Source organism: Pinus tabuliformis, chromosome Q (genome assembly GCF_031772625.1).
Source record: "Pinus tabuliformis cultivar Carrire ecotype Pingquan chromosome Q, CPIR1, whole genome shotgun sequence".
NCBI classification, from domain to species: Eukaryota; Viridiplantae; Streptophyta; class Pinopsida; order Pinales; family Pinaceae; genus Pinus; species Pinus tabuliformis.
The window spans coordinates 107,842,025-107,864,307 of record NC_142296.1 but is presented as its reverse complement, the minus strand read 5'-3'; the positions used below and the strand labels follow the sequence as shown (position 1 = coordinate 107,864,307).

Sequence of the window (22,283 nt, the reverse complement as noted above, 5' to 3'; positions counted from 1 at the left end):
GTTACAGATTGATTCTCCAATGGCACTAATAGGCGGTGAAAGTAGCAGTGGGAAGGCGCTGAATGAGTTTTGGCATAGGAGAATGGGACATCTACACCATGGAGCACTCAGGATGCTCAGAGAAACAGTAATAGGGTTCACCAAGTCAGGGCCAACAACATCTTCACATAACTTCTTGAAGTTCATTTCCATCAGAGTGCATAGGGACTTGCATTCTACCGTTCCAAGTCTTTCAAATAGTTTCACGACATATTTTCCTTGAGAAAGGGAAATCTCCCTAGGTGTTTTCCACACTTCTAATCCTAGGAAGTAATGCATCAAACCATGGTCCTTCATTTCAAACTTAGAGGCTAGCTCCTTCTTACACTTGAGCATCAGAGGCTCACTACTTGTCAAGAATAAATCATTAACATATAAAACCAAAAGCAAAGGCATACCTTGGATCACTTTGACGTAGAGGTTCAGGCAACACTGCTTCATGTGAATCCAAGCTTCTCTAGGTAACTGTCAATGCGAGCATACCAGGATTTGGGGGCTTGCTTGAAACCATATAGAGCTTTCATCAACTTGCAAGCATGAGTCTTCGTGTCCTTCACTTCAAATCCTTGAAGTTGCTCAACATAGACTTCTTCCTGGAGTATGCTAGGAAGAAATGCAGTCTTTACATCCATCTAGTGAAGGGTCCATCCTTGACTTGTAGCAAGGGCAACAATAGAACAGATAATAGTGTATCAGGCAACTGGTGGAAAGATGTCATCATAATCTTCGCCCTCTTTCTGGTAGAAACCTCTAGCCATGAACCACGCTTTATATTTTTCAATACTCCCATGATCCCATCAGCTCCATGCTTGATCTTGAATAGCTATTTCAAAGTCACAACAAACTTTCTTTTAGGTCTCAAAACAACATCCCATACATCATTCTTCATAATAGACTCATATTATTTGTCTATGGCATCCTTCCAAACTTGCTCTTTCACTACTTCTTCAAAAGTGGGAGGTTCAACTTGTATGATGGAGCTCATATCTACAACATACCCCTGGTATCGACATGGCTTCTTGGTTTCTCTAAAGATACCTATGGAAGTGACATGTTTCTCAACATCTTGTATCATATCACGAAGCCAAAGGGGTCTTTTCTTGGATAGGCGATCACTTGGAGGAGAATCCAAGGGGTCCATAGGTTCCATGGGATCATGTTAAAATTGGCAACTAGGGCCAAACTCCATGTGGGTCTTCTTATTTATGACAGCTGATATTTTTCTTGGATTCCTCTCGTCGGGAGGTGTAGGATTGATCTAAAGATCATCCGATTTCGACATGTATTCATGGAGATATGAATTTATTTGTATTACTTGACAAATTGTCAAGGTCGGCCAACAACCAAATTAACCCCAACGTAATCCAACGTTGCACTATAAATAGAGGTGGCTTGCTAGTCATTTGAGACTCACACTTCTCCTAAGATCTCTCTCCACTCGTTTGGGTTTGGTGGCTAGAGAGATCTAGAGGGAGAAGCCCTAGACGCAGTGAAGGAAGGAGCCCTAATTGCAGACCTAAGGAGAGACCTCTACGCTGCCCTAATGAAGATTAAGCTTCAGTCATGAAGGAGACTTATATGCTGTCCAAGTAAGGTCATCTAGCTGCAAAGAAAAGAGGGTCAAGCCATGCCCTTACCGCAGAGAAAAGGAGGACTAATGCAGCCCTATATTTGCAATTGAAGGAGGATCCTTATACTTTGTTAAAGGAAGCCCTAAATATCCCTAGCCGCAGATAAGAGGAAGGCTTCTACACACAATTTGATGCAGTCAAGGAGGGAGCTAGTTGATGTGCTTAAGAGGCTCCCATCCGCAGTTCTAAAGAGCCCTATATGTTGTTCTAAAGTACCCTAACTGCAGGTCAAGAGGTGCCCTAAATCCGCAGTCCTTTGAGCCTTCATTGACAGTTAAAGAGTGATCCTATGATTAGACCAGTGACTCATTCCGCAACAAAGAAACCCTATGCGCAACAAAGAAAGAGACTCCTTATCCGCAACAAAAGATGGCTCTTATTCACAAGTATAAGGAGGTATGAAAGGACAACATATAAATTCAGATTGCTGTAGGTGACAACATGATGATAAAAGACATTTAAGACATGCCTTAAGGATTATGTGCAAGGTTGGTAAGCCACTGTTACATAATGAAGGAATGCGTTGAATAAATTTGCCCTAGATCAGCTTATGTAAATGGTTGGATGTTTGAAAGGGCTGACAACAGAGTCAAGTTCTTATAGGATAAAATATTGTTGCGTTGATGGTGCTTGGATGTTGTCTGATAAAGCACTGGAGGCCTAACTTCTTGTTGGGCTAGGCCGCAGGCCATAGCCAACAACAAAGGTTGTTCTCAGGGTTGCCAATGAAACCTGGACAACGTTGCAGTGGTGGAATCTCTCCTTGGTTCATCATAGCCTTAGAAGGCCTACCTTATTGACCATATGGAGAATGAAGGATGATGTCCTATCTTATGAAACAAGGAAAACTTATGCAACAAGAAGAATACAACGTTTTGGTAATTATATTGAGTCAAGGCTTGACTATGTTTGGCTCCGTGTGATGAGTTTCCTGTTGATGATACTTGGATCAAAGATTCTTTCTAGTTTGACCAACGTTGACTTGTCTAGTCAAGGGTTTTCTATTGCTGTCACAAAATCTCAGATTTGTATATTTGTACTATCTCTCTCTCTCTCTACTGAACTATTGAAGAATATAAAAAGAATTGATCAAGGGTTTCCCCACATTGAGGTTTTTCCTTGGCTGGTGCCACATCTTATGTCCTCTTGTCTTGGCTTGTCTTTTCCTGTTTATGTTTATGTTCTATCTGCACTTTACTTGAAGAAATTTCAACCCCCACTCCGGTTATCCGTTTTCCTTATCACTCCATGCATTTAGTTTTAAATCCAAGCATGATAAAAATTCTAAAATCTGGAAATGACTATTTTTCTGAAAACACAAATTTAAAGCTGAAATTGTAGAAATAAAACACAGCAAAATTATGACAGCCACACATAGAAAAATAACACAGTGATTTTTGGTCATTGTGACCTTGGAAAAACCCCCTACAACTCTTGGGGAAAACCAGTTTGAGAGCTCTTCTTTATTTTTGAAAATGCTTTTACAGAGAAACTGAAATACATAGTAAAAATTCTAGCAACCGCGATTTTCGTACCTGCATTCCGCCTCGAAAATTGTGCCAATCAGCAACCAGCGAAAACCGAAATTTTTCCTAGAATAAAACAACATTAAATGTTGTACGACTTGCCTTGAAAAATATGCCAGAACTTACTGTACGAACTGTACAGACCATATGGATTTCAGCAGTACGTTTGCCTCGAAATTCATGCCCAAATCCTTTGTCCTTCTTCCTCGATATCTGTGTCTTTCTCTTGCTATGCGGTTTTGCCTTGGGATATTTGCCAATAAAGGCTACTGCCTAGATTTGTTGAAATGTCTTCTTGCTGGTCTCCTTCACTTCCTCACTGCTCAGAAATTTTTCCCTTGCTCTCTCTTCTCTTCTCTCAAATGCTCATGAAAGAATGAATTGATCTTTTCCTCTTCTCTTCTCGTTTTATTCTTTAAATGACCTTTTGGGTTACTCTAAGATCTAATGGCTGAGATTCATTTAGATCTAGGGATGAGAATAAATATGCTTTTAATTCTCACTTTCTATATTTTAACTCACCCACTTAAATAAAGACCCACTTAGCCTTTTATTTCCATAATCACTTTTTCACTTTTTAATTCTTCATTGACTTTAATAAAGTCACCTTTAAATTAGAATGTAACTTTACCACTTATAAAGTCACTTTTAAATTAAATTGACTTTACGACTTATAAAGTCACTTTAGGAGAAAAGTAAAAAATAAATTTGCACACTTTTCCCTAGGCCAAAGATCAAAGCCTTAGGGAACCACTTGTCCTTTGGTACCCAAATTTTAACATTACTATCATGCTGATGTGATTGCTAATCTGAATATTGACATTGGGCTAATATGAAAATTTGAAGTAAATTGCGCTAAGCATACAACATACTGAAATTTAACAGATCATCAACAATATCATTCTAATATTCTAGCATAGAAGGACCTTCCAGTAGGTCTATATCATCATTCTTCTTCTCAACAGGAGGAGGTGGAGAAAGTTCCCTTGCTTTTCCAAGGGTAGCGTCTTCATCGAAAGTTACATCCCTGCTAAACTCGATTTTTCTTTGACCAGACGAATATATTCTAAAGGCTTTAGAATTTTCACAATATCCAACAACATACCTTTCTTTCCGGTGTCTTCCAACTTGTTCCTCTTGTGCTTTGACACATGAAAGTACACGGCACAGCCAAATATCCTTAGATGACCAACATCGAGCTTCACTCTTGTAAACACTTCTTTGGGAGATTTGTTACCCAGGGCTTGATGAGGAACCTTGTTTTGAACATAGACTGTTGTATTTGTGGCTTCTCCACAAAGGAACTTCGACAACTTTTGATCATGCAACATAACTCGAGCAATTTCCATGATAGACCTATTCTTTCTTTCAACCACACCATTCTGCTTGGGATTATATGGTACATTAGTCTCTTTCTTGATTCCAACCTTGTTGCAAAAGTCAACAAACTCATTTGAGGTATATTCTCCACCATTGTCGGACGTAAAAACTTTTATTCTCTTTCATGTTTGATTTACTATCAGTGCCTTGAAGTCCTTGAACATGTCAAATACTTCGTCCTTATGCTTTAAATAGAATATCCATGTTTTCCTTGGAGAAGCCTGTTACCCACCACCAATGGGTGACACCCATAGGAGAATTTTTTCTCCTAGATTGTCTCCAACATGCAACCAACAGCCCCTTGCAGCCACTAGATAGCTTGATGTGCCACCATTCTCTACCACCTAATCATTATGCACCCTCGCCCACCTGTTTTGATCGTATGTTTGAAGGTGGGCCTTCCAACCTTGAAGATATGACCTTTCATAATGTAATTGGGTATTTTTGCTTACTTATCATGGACACATCTGGACATGGATTAGTGGGGGGATTCGACGGAAATAATGGGCTTGGTTTGTACTCTTGTCCCCTTGTCTAATTTAGTGGTTAGTCTTGTATCATGGTCTCGTGGAATCTCCTTTATTGACTACTAGCTTTAGGAATGGAACTACATGGGAAACCCCAATTTTGATTGCGTGGTCTCGCTTCCCGACACCACATACATCACTCCCCTCTGCTCGTTATAACCCCATTCCACATATTTCCCATCCGGGTCTATATTTGTCCATTGGGTCCACAAGGAGTTAGCTTCCTCTTCCCCTTGTCCACACTTTGGATCGGGCTTGGAACGCTGCCCCAGAGGTTGATGCAGCGAAAAAGAAAGTTAAAAGCACAATTTGGCCATTTACAATAGGAAATGTACCATAAAATGCAAAAGATGGTCGGGACATAAAATTTAGCACATGGGCAAAAGCCAAACATGAGCTCTACCACTATCATTATGGCTATCAATCTAGTTCCTAGGGCCCCTATGTGAGCCCCCTGCATTATTGATGAACCCATGATTATCCCAACCCTCGGAGGCAATGAACTACCCTAACCTAAGGGTGCATCCATTGCTATATCATTCACATCATGCTCTCATTCCTGGAACCCTGAGCAATTAAAAGAAAGAAAAATCAATAAAAGGAAAAAGGCATATGAAAAAGGGTGGAAAAACAAAGGTTAGGGTAACTCATGTACCACGATTACTCACTCCTACATCTATACACCCAAGTGTGGGCCTCCCTCGTTATAGCTACCCTTGTACCATGGCATGTGGCTTGAAGCCTTCCTGCCATCTAACGGATGTAACATGGACTTGTCACTCCCTTCGATGTTGAAACCACCTAATAGGGTCCTTGATTAACCTCCCTCTTGAACCTGGGGATAACTCTACATTCTAAAGCTCATTATGGAAGGGCATGCCACTATGAAGTGTCGACTTGGTTCTCTGACTCGTAAGCTCATTTACTCGATTGCACTAATGAATTGTTCTACTGGAAAGTGAGGAAATGTATTGGATCTTATACAGGATTGTAGGTGGGTCTTCATCTTGGGGTTTGGTCTCCCTATATAGGATCAAAGCCCTTTAGAGGGTCATAATGGCACTTGTGAAAATTCCTGAATCTAACACATCAGAAACACCTACTGTAATTACTGGTTTACAATCTCCTACTTGTTCTTTTCATTAACAAGTTATTTAATTGCATAAACATCGAAGTAAACACTATTGTAGTCTTCACAAATATATAGATCATGCACTGAAATAAATTGAGACAATAACACAAGGGACACCGTTATTTTTGGACAATTGTCCTCGGAAAAACCCAATTCGGGAAAACTGGTGAAACATATAGAGGGTTTGTATTACTAAGCAGATTTCATGAAAACAACTAGGGTGCCAGAAATGGCTCACCCAACAGAGAATATCCTCGGCAGTAGTTCTCTATCCAGAGATAGATATTCCGGCAAATCAGCAAACGGATGATCAAACCCCACAACGACTCCAGCGATTCCCTATGCTGGACAGCGAAAGCTGCTCCAAGCACTGCCCTGGAACTGTGTCACTCCTCCAGGGGTTGCGCCGCCCTCTCCTGGCTTAGAATCTGTTGATCTGCTCCCAGTCTGCCCCACAGAATCTCCCCATTGCTGTATCTAAGGCCCAGCGTCAGCCTCTACGGCTTCTGCGTCTCACTGTGTTGGCCCTCTGCGTCAGTTCTTCTAGAGCCTGCGCAGTATTTGCCAGCACTGCGCTGCCTCTTTGCTATGTATTCTTCAGTCTCAGATGAAAATCCCTTGCTGAACTGCCCCACTACAACTCTGATCACTAACTCAATTTCCTCAGCAAACCTTGCCCCAGAAAATCAAATTCTTTGATCACTTGGTGTGTCTCCAACTGACCCTCAAGCCTCCTCTTATACTTTTCCTGTTGATGAATCAACGACTAAGATTAAGTCCCTAATCAACGACTAAGATTAGAACTAGTTTGATCCTCGTCACTTGGAACTTTCTCACCCATATTTTATTAATACACATTAATATTTTTTATTTTCCTAAGTTTTAGACTTAGGAACTCATTAAAAATATTAATTATTTTAAGAACTCCTCATCTGGGTGGAATTTCTCCAAACGATTTCTGGGTCTTGGAGATATCATGTGCCTTAGCCTCTCCACCAATTTTCAAGGCTAGAGCACATCCGATGCTACCCAAAATCAACACTCCCTCTTAGCGAGGAATGTGCTCTAGCAATGCTTCACCATAGAAGCATCACATTGATCCTCCGCATCGATCCTTTGTGTTGATGCTTGGTCTGCTGCTTCCTATACTGCTGCCCATGACACTGCCACTGCCACTGCCATTGCTACATTTGTACTCCAACTCCCTCTCAAAAAATGTTGCCCATGCTGCCCATAGCACTGCCACTGCTAACTGTTGCACTGCAACTTAGTTACTGAGAAGTAAGTAACTGAATTCACCCAATCACTGACAACCTGGTCAGTCTGGAAGCCTTGTGATGCTGAAGCTACATTAGCTTCTATCCTGTGCTCCCTCTGTTGCCACTGCGCTGCTGCAAACACCTCTGTGCCTCTCGCATTGCTGCAAGTTGCAACCTCCACTGTGCTGCCTTAGATTTTGACACTCTAGCTCTGCCATTGTTGCTCCATCACACCTTGCTCCACCTGACCTCTGTTATCATGCTACTGTCGTTAAGGGCTCCCGTAGTCGTATGTGATCCAAGAGTTTGGGCACCTCAAGGATTCTGCCCCTGCTTCTGTAGTCCTCTCGACTACAGCTCCAAGTCTCCCCACCTCTTCTCTAGAGGCGCATGAACACTCATGGCACAATTATCATCAGTCTCGACATCCTTCTCCGCCTTTGTTGGAGCAGCGTTTGAGTTGGAAGCTTCTCCCTTGCCTTTCTTCTTGGGCATTGAGAGGCATAATGTCCCAGATCCCCACAGTTGAAGCACTTGACCTTGGAGATGTCTTTCTTCTTCCTCTTCTGTAGCCCCTGCTGTCCTGCTGATTCGAGAGCTACATCCTCCTCCTCCTCCTCCTCCTTGATTCGAACTCCCTTACTGCTACTCCTCGCCTTGGTCAATCTCTTGAGCTCTTCCTGTCGAAGAGCTGCCCACATCTCCTCCCAACTGGGGAGAGTTGCTCTGCCCAAAATGCTTTGGACAAATGTCTCCCACTCCTCGGATACTGCATTTAGGGCAGTCCTGACTAAGAACTCTGGATCTGGAGTAGACCCCATGGAAGTAAGTTGGTTGCGAATCCCTTGCAACCTGAGAAGGAAGGGATCTATCTCCTCTCCTTTCTGCATCTGATATGACCTCAGCTGATTCTCCAATAATATTTTCCGCTGCACGGAAGAGCCCTAGTATAAGGTGGTTAGGGTGTCCCACATCTCCTTTGCAGTGGTCTTCTCAACAGTATGTGGTATGACATGATCCTTGATCCCTCGTCTAGGGTCATGCATTTCGCCTTCGCCTGGGCCTCCTCAAACTTCTCAGCTGCATTATCGTCAACTGGGACAACTACTACTTTCAAGGCATAGTCCTTGATGTGATGTTTATCTAGGATTGCCAGGATCTTGGCCTTCCAGATGAAAAAATTGGAAGCTTCGTCCAATCTGTCTTGAGCCCTCAATCTGTTCACTGCCATATATGTTCCTCTTCTTTAGACTCCCTCTGAGTCTTGATTTCCCTCTCGAAAATCCTTTGGCCAACTATTGAATCACTCCTCTCCAATCCTCCTTTGCCGTTGAAACCTGGATCTAGATTTCTTGGCTAGAAATTTGTCGAGGTAATGCTTCCCTCTACCTTGGTTCAATCTCCTTAGACACTGTTCTGCACCGACAGAAACAATGTCCCACTAGCTCCACAAATCAAAATTTGCACAACTCCCTTAGCCCCGACAACTCGAAGAATCTGAGCCCTTCAAGTTCTGCGCAATCTCTGCGTGCACTGAATCTGCTCCTCCCGGCCAACTGTGTCAATCCTTCCTAGCTCAGAAAGATGACGTGGCTTTGTGTGAGCCTGATCTGCCCTCCTCTGCCTCTGCGTTGGCCCTAATGGCTGACGTAGCTATTGCATGGGCTCCTCCCAGCTATTGCGTCTTCCTCTCCTGGCACAAAATGCTGACACAGGCACTGTGTGAACCTCTGTGTCACCTCTTCTGCACTGCGTCACTCCTCCTTCTGCCTCTCCAGCTCTAGAACAACGCTGTCTCTCGGGACAACTGCTTCTTTACTGCAAATTCTCAAATTTCTCGGCTAGTGTCTTCAATTGTCTATGATCTGCAATCGCTCTGATACCATGTGAAAATTCCCGAATCTAACACATCAGAAACCCCTACTGCAATTATTGGTTTATAATCTCCTACTTGTTCTTTTCATTAACAAGTTATTTAATTGCATAAACATCGAAGTAAACACTATTGCAGTCTTCACAAATATACATATCATGCACTGAAATAAACTGAGACAATAACATAAGGGACACCGTTATTGTTGGATAATTGTCCCCAAAAAAACCCAATTCTGGAAAATCACTGCAGAATATAGAGGGTTTGTATCAGTGTTGCGGGGGAGGTGCCCCCCCCCCCACTCGATCTCGCTCCCAATCTGCGCTCCGGGTGGGGGCGACTCGGGAGCGCGCTCCCTGAAAAAAACGCTCCCTGCCTTTTCAGGAGCGTTTAGCCTTTTTTGCAATTTTTTTTTTGCAGTAATGTTCCAAATGCAATTTTTTTCAAAGAAACAAATAAGTTTTGAGTGGGGCAACTTAATGATCAAGCCTATGGCCCTTTTACTTAAATTTTTAACATTACCATGAAATGACTCAGGATGTTTGAGAGTGGTTCTGACCTTATTAGGTTTCATATGGAGAAAGTAGAATTTTAGATTTCATTCAAAATCCAGCAAACTTATCAGTGTTTCAGGATAGCAATGTTTCCATTGAATTTTTTCATGTATTAGGGTATGGAGCTCGTATTTAATCAAGAGCACCACTCCCTCTATGTACCTTGATGTTAGTGACATTGGTTGTCGAACTCCTCTATCATAACCCTCATAAAAATGTACACATCACTCAAACAAAATCTTGACTTGACATGCTATGCTTTTTCTATCTTATGTTAATGCTTAGAGGGTAATATTAATGACAAAGATCCCTATACAGATACAGAGGTAATGACAAAGATACCTCTAGATATTAATGCTTAGAGGGTGATATTAATGACAAAGATCCTGATTTTCCAACAAGACTAAAAAACTAGACATTTCTCATGGTGGCAAGAGGCCCAAGCATAAGCAATAAATAATAGATTTACTTGTCTTTTCTAGTTTCTAGTAGTTTTTATAACTATTGACTCTTTCATATTTATTATGATATTTTTTCAAACAATATATGACAATTTAAGTTTGAAGTTGGCAATTATAACTCATTAGTAATGAATTATGAATATGATGCTTCATGAAAGTTGAAAGTTGTCTCATTTCATGTTAGATATTATTTGTTGTAATGGTTACACTTAGCTTACAAGTACAACTTTGGTGATTAATGATGATAAATGTTATATATTGAATTTTGAAATCTTGAAACTTTAAGATTGATGAATCACGAGACTCAATATGTTGTATGTTACTATGTTACTAACTTGTGGACGTGGTTGATGAAGATTATAACTTTTAGATGATTGTTGTTATATGGTTCAATCTATGTTTTTTTTTATGTTTTTTATATCTAATTCATAATTCTACATGTTTTTGTTGACATATATGTATCAAAATATAAAAATATAATATATATATATATATATATTATATAAAAAACGCTCCAGGATTCGCTCCCAAACCGGGAGCTTTTGAAAATGTCACTCTCGCACCCTTTTTTGCTCCCGCTCCCTGCTTTTGCTCCCGCTCCCAAGTAACACTGGTTTGTATTATTAAGCAGATTTCATGAATACAACTAGGGTGCTAGAAATGGCTCACCCAACAGAGAATATCCTCGGTAGTAGTACCTTATTCGGAGACGGATATTCCGGCAAACCAGCAAATGGATGATCAAACCCCACAAAGACTTCAGTGGTTCCCTATGTTGGAGAGCAAAAGTTGCTCCAAGCACTGCTCTGGAACTGCGTCACTCCTCTAGGAGCTGCGACACCCTCCCCCAGCTCAGAATTTGCTGATTTGCTCCCAGTCTGCCCCACAGAATCTCCCCAGTGATGCCTTTGAGGCCCAGCGTCAGTCGCTGCGGCTTCTGCGTCTCATTGCGTCAACCCTTCTAGAGCTTGCATTGTCTCTCCTGGCACTTCACTGCCTCTCTGCTATGTATTCTTCAACCTCGAATGAAAATCCCTTGCTGAATTGCCTCTCACTGCAACTCTAATCACTAACTCAATTTCCTCAGCAAACCTCGTCCCAAAAAATCGAATTCTTTGACCACTTGGTGTGTCTCCAACTGACCCTCAAGGCTCCTCTTATACTTTTCCTATTGATGAATCAACGATTGAGATTAAGTCCCTAGTCAATGGCTAAGATTAGAACTAGATTGATCCTCATTACTTAGAACTTTCTCACCCATATTTTATTAATACACATTAATATTTTTATTTTCATAAGTTTTAGACTTGGGAACTCATTAAAAATATTAATTATTTTAATAACTCCTCATCCGGGTGGAATTTCTCCAAACGATTTCTGGGTCTTAGAGATCTCATGTGCCTTAGCATCTCCACCAATTTTCAAGGCTAGAGCACATTCGATGCTACCCAAAATCAACACTTGTAGGGTGCGCGTTGAGAGACATGGGCTTCCACCATAGCAAAGAGTAGATAGCCACACCATGGGATCATTTAGAACCACCCATCACTTGCTCGTGTCCCAGTTATTCGATGATGATGATGATGCACTTGGACCACATTGCCCAACTGGCTACACACTTGCACCACACACTTGGCAATTGATCATTCATTTAGGTACATAGTTTAGATCATAGTTTAGGTGTCCTTTTATATGTTTTTGAAGGGGTTCTAACATGAACGTTGTGCAATGATAACCATTTAAAAGGGGTTTCAATGATAACCATTAGAGGAGCCAACGTTAGGAATTAAGAAATTTGAAAAGAATAATATATCAAAAGTGCCTTGTAGTCCAAGGTAGGGAGACCGCTAGCTTTGAGAGATAGGAGGTTTCTAATGCCAATGAATGAATATACTTGGGCAGAAAGCATTAAAAGTATTAATAATGCCCTTTCTTAGATTATAGGATAATAAACAACCTTCTTACAAGAAGTTTAAGTGCCATGTCATCATCTCATGGGGTTTTAGCCCACTGATGAGGGTCTCCATCTTCAAACATGAATAACTTACAAACTGTAATGAACTACGTGGCATGCCACATACCACTAGAAAGATCTTTTCGAGGAGAATCTAACTAGAGCGATTAGGAGATGAGAAACCATGAATTTCCATGGCAAATTTTCTGATGAAGATTGGGGTAGCTCTTGGTGCTGCTTGGGTTGACATCAGTGACAACCAACTATCAACATGAACAACATAAGAGAAGGGGACATAAAAAAGTTCTAATGCCATCCAATCATCAAGTATGCCCCCATAACAAATCCAAAACATGAAAATCCAAGACATGAGAACCATGTAGTATGTCCCCTACCCCTAGTGACAAATTGACATCATAACGTCACCATACAAAGTCATTAAGATGCTCCAAGAAGAGGATGAAAGATGAAATAGCAAACGTCCACATGCCAAGAGAGTGATCCAAATGCATGAAAGTAGCATCTACAACCCATGAGAAGACCTTCAACCATGACCATCAACCAAAGAAGAGTTGAGTCCTCCCCAACCCAGAACACTAACTGAAGTCTGAACCAATAAGTAGCATCTCCAAGCAGGGAAAGACTACATACTCACAAATATCCAAGCAGCTTCAAGGTACCACATCAAACTCCATCAATGTGTTCAAAATTGCAATGTAAGATTGAGGTAGAGGCAAAGGGCAGATAAGAGGCAAAGGGTGATACTAATGACGAGGATCCCAATAAAAGTGATGGTGGAACATTGCCTGTCATTTATGTTTTCCATTTAAATGTTCTTGCTCATTTGTTCATAATGCTTTCTTTCAAAGTCTCAATATAATGTGCTATTTAAAAAATTGTGTTTCCCCATTTCCAAAACTTAAAGGGGTAATGTTTCCAACACATTTCCATTTTGGAAACTTGTACCAATTTCCCTGTATCATGCAACTTAGGGAATAACTGACTGCACTGATGTAGTGCCTATAATTTTCTCTCCTTTTTTTGAGAGTCTAGAAGTTATGTAAGTCCTTTAAGTAAGTACTGTTCATTAATTAAGTGTGGAATTATAACTATCAGCAGTCTATGAAGTGGCTATTGATTATAATTTGCTATTGTTTTGCAGAATGCTTTTGTCTTATGTCGTGTTTTCAAGAAGAGTGGACTTGGTGCAAAAAGTGGAGAACAGTACACGGCACCACTTGAGAAGGGTGATTTATCTCCTACAAAGAAAAATCCCTCCCCTGGTTACTCTGGTGACATTGAAGTGCAATCAGAAGATCCGTCAAAGCCAGTGGAGGGGATTGATGCAAATTTACATTTACCATCAAAAATATCATCGAAGATTTTAATTGATACAACTGGAGATAGTGCGCCACTTAAGAAATGGTTAGACATATTGCTGGATGACTCTAGTTCAAACTCTTCAAGTGTAGTAGCTGAGGAGGACACAATTCACACACAGGTTTGTTGTTGGTTTTGTATGTCTCCTTTTCTTCTCTGAAGGTTTATTGTATGGCTTATGTTTAGGTCTTGTTTAGATTATTTTCAGGTTTTTGTGGAGCATGAAAATTTGTTTTCTTCATCCAAAGTATTGGTGAATCCCTTTTCTGTCTTTGTTGTGTCTGTGATTTTAAAGCAAATTGAATTTTCAAGCCAAGTGTAGTTTTGTCAAAGTCTTCTTCATACCTATACTAAATAATTTTTATCATCCATGTGGAATCTGGATGAGGTCTTTAACATTTAAGCAAGTTCGTAACACCCACGTCATCATCTTTGTTCATTTCTGTATGAACCAATGTGTATTATTTTACCCATCTGACTTGTTGGATTTCACCTTTAAGCAGCAAAGTTTTTTTATATTGCAATTTCATCTCCACGCAAATACTTTAGTGGCATTAGTGTTGCTTGCTTGCTACTTTCCTGCTTTATTGTTTCAAATTGTTATATCTCATCAAATGAATTCTAGTTTCTTCCGACTTCCTAAGGCCTTCTGAATTTTTAGGCAGGTTAATCAAATGCACATCAGCCCCTTTCGTCGTTACTGTTTGAACAAGGGTGTATAATTTTACTCGTTTGACTTACTGAATTTACTTTTGAACAGCATGAATAGACTTACATTCCAATTTCTTCCTTCAATTGGCTTGTCGATTTCACATTGGTTACCTGTTACTTTCCTGTCTGCCTACTAGTTATACCATGTCCAATAAATTATGAACTCTTTTTGTGTTACAGATTTTGAGAACTATCTTGATATTTTTCAGGTTGATGCTATTATGCCAGACACTCCAAGGATGCAATGTGAATCTGCATGTCTTCCATCTGTCGAAAGTGAGTTCCCAAAATTTCCAGTTAATATAAGCTTTTCTCAGTACAGAGTTCCAAATGGACGTATGGATGCATATTTTGAAGAAGAAAGAATGCTAGGGGAAATGTTGTCTGTGGCCTCACAGGACTATACTAATTCTAAAGCATATCATACTTCCCTTGGAGATAGCTGTGCTGATATTTTGAATGGAGGTTATATAAAAGTCAAGAATCTAATACCTTCCATAGGGGAGCTGGAGAATCATGATTCTTGTTTATGGGAGGCCCCTAATCCCTCGTTTGATAGTGAGGGAACTGGAATCCAGATATGCTCTCGTAGTCCAGTTTTGGAGAGTCATAAGCAAGGATTTTCATTTGAGGGTACAGCTGCAAGAGGAGTTTGTATGCAACTCCACAAAATGGAAGATTCCTCAGAAGGAAATGAAAACGATGTAACTGTAAGACACACACAGAATACACCAAATGATTGGTCTGACAGTGGCCCAGAAATGCAGCAACTGCACTTCGATTGATTTGCTGGGCAGAAATGGGACTCAGAGGTGAGAAAAAGAGTCAATAAAGTACGATGACAATGAACAGTCGTTTGCTGAAGGTTTTAGACAGCTCAAAATAGATGCTTCTGATTTTCAAACACGTGATATTTTTCTATCTGACATACTTGGCACCTGCCACATCCACATTCTTGTGGCTGGGAAAGATCACCAGCTTTGCTGTGAAGATGGAGGCAGCAGTAAGTGTTGCCATTGTTTTCTCATTAAATTGGTGAACTGTGGGATGTATCAATAGGTTTGTTTGCATGTATGTACATTATTAATTTATTAGGTCTTGATGTTCATTGGTTGCACAAGAGGAGCAAAAGGGATGGGAGTTTTCCCCACTCACCAAGTATTGGATGCAGAATATCAGGGAAAATGAATATTCTGTGCTTGAAGCTTTGCCAACATGTATGGTTGGTCAAATTGATGGTATGTGCATTTTAAAGATTTTCTCAACACTAAAAAAATCAGGTTAGAATGACAAAACTTATTGTTCTTTGATGATTGCTGTATGATACTACTACAGGTGCAAAAAAATAAATAATTAAATTCGAAAATTTAACTACTTAAGTCACGTCTGTTGGGTGCAGGGCTGTCTTTTCAAAAACATGATCAAATTGTAGATGCTGCAAACTCTGCTGCTTTTATTTATAATTTTGTAGATGTTAAAAGCATTTCTGTTATTCATAACTTAACATCAATGCCTCAATATTTGTCTTCTTATGGGCTATTTGTAAACGAGGAACCTTCAGAGATAATTGAGGTGCCCACTAATATCTTTCAGACAACTACGAAAGATGAAACCAATTGTGTGAACGATTTCGAGTCACTGTCTCTGGATTTGACACCATCATCAAGCCCTGGGAATTCTTGCCCAGCTATGTCTATGAGAAATAAAATGTCCAATCCTAAAACAAGTGATCAGTCTTTGTCTGAACGATATTTATTAGATTGCAATAAGCCAGCAAGTATAGATCACGTTCATAAAAGTGAAAACTCCGCATTTAAAAATACTATAGGAATACTAACATAACCAGCATGTTTAGGTAAGGACCCACTACCTGAAAAGGTTCTACATAATTCAGGAACTTCCTTGGAGCATGGACCACTGAAGCACGAATTGGAACTAAACTCATCAGAAACAGTGGTGTTCGGATTGCATATTGAAGATCCCAAACCCTCTAAAAGCCTCTCAAAGTTTTTAAGCTGCATTCCTTCATGTCCAGGTTCTGCAACGGAGTGCAATGCTAATTTGAACCCTGCCAAGGGCATTCTGGATTCAAATGTTGCTATTAATTCTGGATTAGTATGTGTTGCAACTACTAATGTTCATGCTACTGCTACATCATTGATCAGTACGTGCTCCATTGAAGGTGTTGGATTCCCTGCATCAGATACAGTCTCATCTAGATTGAGATTGAGAAGGAAAGTAGAACCGAAAAACATTCCGTTTGTTGATGAAGAGAAAAGAGGGGTAGTTATGAATGAATCTCATGGACGTTTTGCTAAATGGCATATTGTTGTACCAATCTTAGTTTTGAGAGACCAAGACAGTTCTTCAGTTTTCTGTCAGGTTAGAAAGAGGTCGTCATGGACAGGCTCTCTTGCTGTTTTTCTAGTAGCCTGTCTTTTTGACACACCAGTTCTTAACTTCTTTTTCTTCCTGTCATGGGGCCTTTGGCGATTTACTATAACTTTTCCGCTGCTGTATTTTATTAAAACTTACTGTCATTACAAGACATGCACTGAATACACTGTGGTTGCCCCATTGACAGTCATCCTATATGCTGGCTAAACTTAGATATCATATTCTGTTGGAGTCATAAATTTAAGTTAGAGGCTATTGTATATTTTGTTAGTTCTCTTACAGCACATCAGTTCACTCACACCTAGAGCATCAGAGGATTTAGTACCAGACAGTTCCCGAACAGCCCCCCTCTCCCCCAATGGGTTCCTCCCCAGCGGTAGCAGAGCAGCCAGAGACTTATCCAGGGCTTCTTTCCTTTGGCCTCAAATGTTAGGAGTATCCCTTGCTCCTACATTGCTTCCAGGGTCATGCATTTAGACTCCTTGTTGGATCCAGAGGACTTCGATTGCGAACCAGTGCCACTGTTGCATTCCTTGTTGTTGGCTATCACACTCGGCATTCTTGACATCATTGACCTCCAGCCATGGACTTATTCACTTAGCCTTCTACATGATCCAGTGATATATATTTTTTATGAGGCTGTCCTATTATTGTATCCTTCTTTATTTCATTTTATCCGAGATTTAGCTTTGGCATTTTCTAGGAGCTGCATTTGCACTTCCATATTGTACTTGTTACCACTCAAACTAGTAGGGGTCCTAAAAGGGAATCCTTGAAGGAATACTACTAGGCTAAGGGCAACAACGGAGCAATAACCCATTGTCACCTTGGCTAAGGCTCTCTTCTCTTTATGGACTTTCACCAATGTGAGGAGACCCTTATGATAAGGATCACGAAATGGATGGACCAATGATAGGGTGAGGGGTGATTCTAGAAGCCTATTCACAAGAGAGGCTCAAATATCCCGCTTGCTTGTTATGGGAGGCAAGGTTGAAAGCTCTCAAGGAAGGGCTTAAAGTGAATTTCAAGGTTTAAGTTTAGGGTATGTATCTTATGATGGAGGTCCCTAGGCCCCAAAATTCTTGTGAAAGCTTGGATTCCAAGTGATTCTTGAAGTTTTATCCTTAATAGTGTATGGGACCACACGGGGCCAGGGGGACTCGGGGTTAGGTCAAAGGGATAGGGTTTACCAACAAAGGATATGCTTGACCTATTCTGGAGGGTGAAAGGGATCAAAGGAAGAATTTTTAGTGCAAGACAATGTGAGGATCCCAATGAGGTCTTTAGCCTAAGGGAACGAAGGGTAAGATTGATCTTGAGGCTAGGGCTTGAGGTATCTCACAATCCCACCGTCGGAATTGCTTCAAAATTGGAGGGTGCCCAGTGTAGAGGATGCCAAGAGATTGATTTTTTTTTATTTTTTTATTTTTTTATTTGGTTGTATCTTATAATTTTTATTTCATTTTTGTTTGTTCTTTATATTTGTTGGTTCTTTCAATTATTCTGTGGGTGGTTTGCAAGTTAAATGATGCCCTAGGATACCTAGAGGGCCAAACTTAGAAGAGAAAGGGTAAGAGAAGGAAATAACTTTAAGGTGATCACCTTTATGGTGGACGAGTGCCTAATCCTTTGGGGAGATTTGGAGTCAAGAGTAATTGTGACTATGGATATTGAATTTTCTATGTCAAGGAGGCCTCAAAGACAACTTCACATAGCATTAGGGCAACATCAAAAGTAACTTCAAGAGCTTTATATTTCATTTTAAAAAATTGATGGCTTATCAAGATGAATTTCAATGAAGAAGCATCTCTAGGAACATTCACTCATAATACATGGCCCATACATGAAGCATCGCTATCTAAAAACTGAATTTCCACAACTTCGCATAAACAGATGCAGTAAATTAGCCCTAGTATAGCGAAATCTCAACAACAATGTATGTGACAAAATAGAAAAAGAAAATAGCATTAAATTGCACTTACATGTATTAAGAGTATATCCAACCATCAAGAATTTTCCAATCAAGAAGCTCCAAGACAAGAGAAAATCATCCAAACATCAAAATTTATTCCATGCTCCAATATTTGTCCTCCAAGAAGGATAGAAAAATTCTCAAGAGAGATACAAGTTCAAACCAAGTGATGATGCTAAAATGAATTCACATCACTTGTATTTATACACTTCTAATGAGTTCGATTTAGCTAATTAGGCCTACATTAGCCCCTAGAATAAAATAATGTGCAAAATAACTAACTTTTGGTGACAAGCCCACCGAACTAGCTTATAAACAAAAGAATAAGCCTCTCAATAGGTCGAATGATCAATAGTACATGTCATTGGGCCTTCTAAGAGACCTAATGAAATCCATAGGTACCATAATGAGAAATAGGACTCTCGGAAGTAGTGGATAAGGGGTTGGACCCTTGTTCTCCAAATAATAAACCTGTGGTGCTCCCAATGGGTGTGGGGGCACACAAGTGTCTTCATGGGTCTCCAAATCGATCAAAGATGCTTGTAGACCATCTGCAAGGTCTCAGATGATAGTATAAGTGATGCCACATCATCATACAGGCATTGGGTCATCTGCCAAGTGCATGATACAACTGTGGGGCTGGATGGGCATGGTGAACTAGGTGCATCTTCCTAGTCTAACAGATGAAACTCTAGCAATCTTTGAATATCTTTGGGATCCATGGAATGTTGTCTACTGTTGTGGAGGCCCATGGCTCTCTACACACACCCTACATGTGCCAATGTAGCCCTTTGCAGAGTTAGGACCCCGTATAGGGATACCAAACCCAAAATAGAGACCATCTGCAATCGTGCATAAGATCCAACGCATCCCCTTGCTTTCCAGTACAAGAAGTCATTTAAAGAAATCGAGTTAAAGAGCTTACAAACCATGGATAACATGTGGGCACTTCATAATGGCATGCCCTTCCTGACAAAAAATGAAGAGAACAAAAAGATGGAGCAAAGGATTGCTCTTCCCGGTATTACAAATCACTTGAATAAGATTACATTGGAAACATCAGTAATAAATGATTCGAGTGAAACTCGACTAAACTTGACTAATTGAAACTAAACTGGGACACTTGGAGGGACGGTTCTGACACCTAAAAGGTGGTTGGAATTAGATTCTCCAACACTCCCCCTCAATTACAACCACATAAAATTTAATTAAGATACTTGATGGTCTATGTCTCAGCTAGGCTTACAATTTTAAAAAATTGAGTTTACTTTTCTCCTCTTTTTTCTGGATCCTATAGCCTTTAGATTGTTTCAACATTTTCTTCTTGTTGTAGGATTCAAATTTCATTTTCTTCAGTTGTTGGAGCAGGTCTTCCATCATTTTAGGTTGTCTAAGCAAGTCTTGGACTTCTTCAAAAAACGACTTGTATGTGGGCTGCTTCCACATATTATCTTATGTAGTGTTCTTTTCATCATCTATCTGTTGCAACATATAAAAACATATTTTTTCAGGACTCCAATATCTGAAAATTTTATTGATTTTCTTATCATCGATGTTGTCTTCAACATTCATTTCTGCAATTTCTATGTAGAGTTCATCAATGCATGGTGTTGCAAGCCATGCTTCAAGGAAATTTAGCTCTTCTTCATAATAGTTGTGTGTACCTACACATTGGAAATCAATGTTAGAATTAAAAATATTTGCAGAATCACATTGGTTATGTTCCTTCTGCTCTGAAATGAGAGCTTCCTTCTGTTGCACCTCTAGATCTGCTTTTGCCTTTGTCTCTATTTTCTGTTTGTGGGCTTCCTTCTTTGCCTCTTCTTCTGTTTCTTTCTCTCTCTCTTCGACTTTTACTAACATGTGCTGTTGCAAACAGGTTGTCTTCCATTGACTCAAGTGGGCTTTTCTCATTGAATATAATAATGTCTATATGATATTTTTGTTGCATCCCCTGCAACCATTTATCATTAGCGAACAATTCTTCATCAAATTTTACATCAACAATATTAATTGTTGGATTCACCATAGCATTGACTGCTCCAATGGCAACTTCATTGTTCTCAACAAGTTTTGTTGCTGGATTCACCAAAATTTCATCGACAAGCTTTGTTGCTGGATTTACCAAATCTTCATCCACTTGTGGCTGTGCACAGTGGGGTTCGTGAGCATCTATGTGCTCCTCTCTTGCTTCTGCGACTTCTTCACAAACATCATCCACTTGTGGTTGAGCACAATGGGATTCAACAGAATTTTCATCTCGTTGTAGATTTGATGCTATAAATCCACCTTCATCTTCAACTTCAATGCTCCCCCTTACACCAAAACTCCTCTCAAGGGTATCACAAACCTCCTTGGTTGTCTTGGCATATGAAATCAGGGGAAAAATGTTGTCGTCTACAAATTCTGTTATGCATGTCAATGCAAAGGAATCCTTTTGCCTCTTCACTTCCAAATCTAAAAATATCTGAAAGATCTCTTGTTGTTGCTTTGACCTTCTTAGCCTCTTGGCTTTTCCCATTTCTATGTAGCCTTTGTTTCACACAAAGATTGAACATTGCTTGTCCAACACTTTTCACTTTATCGCGGCTTCCATATTTTTTGTAAGAAACAAAAACTCTTCACTCTTTCAAGAAAAAAAGCTCAAGTAATGATTCAATTCTTTTGCTTTAACTCAAATGCACCATCTCGATTTATCTTTTTCTAAAAAAATATTATCATGAAAATTTTAAATAAAAACATTCAATTGATGCGGTGTTATAAGAACTTTTATAACATGTGAAACCTTTCAAAAAAAATTACCTTTTATAAGAACCTTCAAAGAACCTTTTATAAGTTAGTGTTATTTTCGTAAGAACTTTCATGAAACTTTTTTTTCATACTTTCAAAAAGGGAACTTCTAAAAGCATTCTCGGGCTTTGAATTTTTGTGCCTTGGCTTCTGGTGCAATTTTTTTTAACCTTAACGACTTACCACATGTAGATCTTGTAGACTTTTCAAAACAACTTCGACGACTATGTTCGATCCTTTGTATGAAGACCACTCTTCAGGCTTTTGTGCTTTTCAATGGAATTCGTGGTGGCATCAACAGAATTCGGCTAACGATGGTTTGGTGAAGAGGAGCTACATGTGGGAAAAATGAGCGCCAGGCATTGAAACTAACACGACTCTTCAAACTTCTCAACTGCATAGTAACATAGTGTATACAAATAACACATAGCGTTATTGTTGGATGATTTAATTGAGTTAAATCCATGTCATTAATTGTCAATCCGAGGTTCGTAGAACTAACGAGGTATACCTGTACTATATGTACTAGATGGTTATTTATTAGAATAGATTAATCTAATGCAATTAAAATTAATTGCAAAGAAAATTAAATCAATCTAATCCAAACTAAATCAAACCAAACATAAGAAATTGAAATCACACTTGCATAAAAGAAATCACACTTGCTTGAAAATGAAATCACATCACACCACACTTG

The 22,283-nt window shown here is 39.8% G+C and overlaps 1 protein-coding gene across 4 annotated transcripts in view; it reads left to right on the top strand.

Annotated features, from left to right (window-relative positions):
* The window catches only part of LOC149218456 (NAC domain-containing protein 74-like), a 112,254-nt gene extending 96,733 nt beyond the window's left edge, over window positions 1-15,521 (top strand). For all 4 annotated transcript variants that reach the window (XM_089384059.1, XM_089384058.1, XM_089384060.1 and 1 more), the window contains 2 exons: window positions 13,499-13,837; window positions 14,637-15,521. In XM_089384059.1, coding sequence (XP_089240185.1) covers window positions 13,499-13,837; window positions 14,637-15,212 — 915 coding nt within the window. In that variant the 3' untranslated portion in view covers window positions 15,213-15,521. The remainder of the gene's footprint in view (window positions 1-13,498; window positions 13,838-14,636) is intronic.
* The last annotated feature ends 6,762 nt before the right edge of the window (window positions 15,522-22,283 follow it).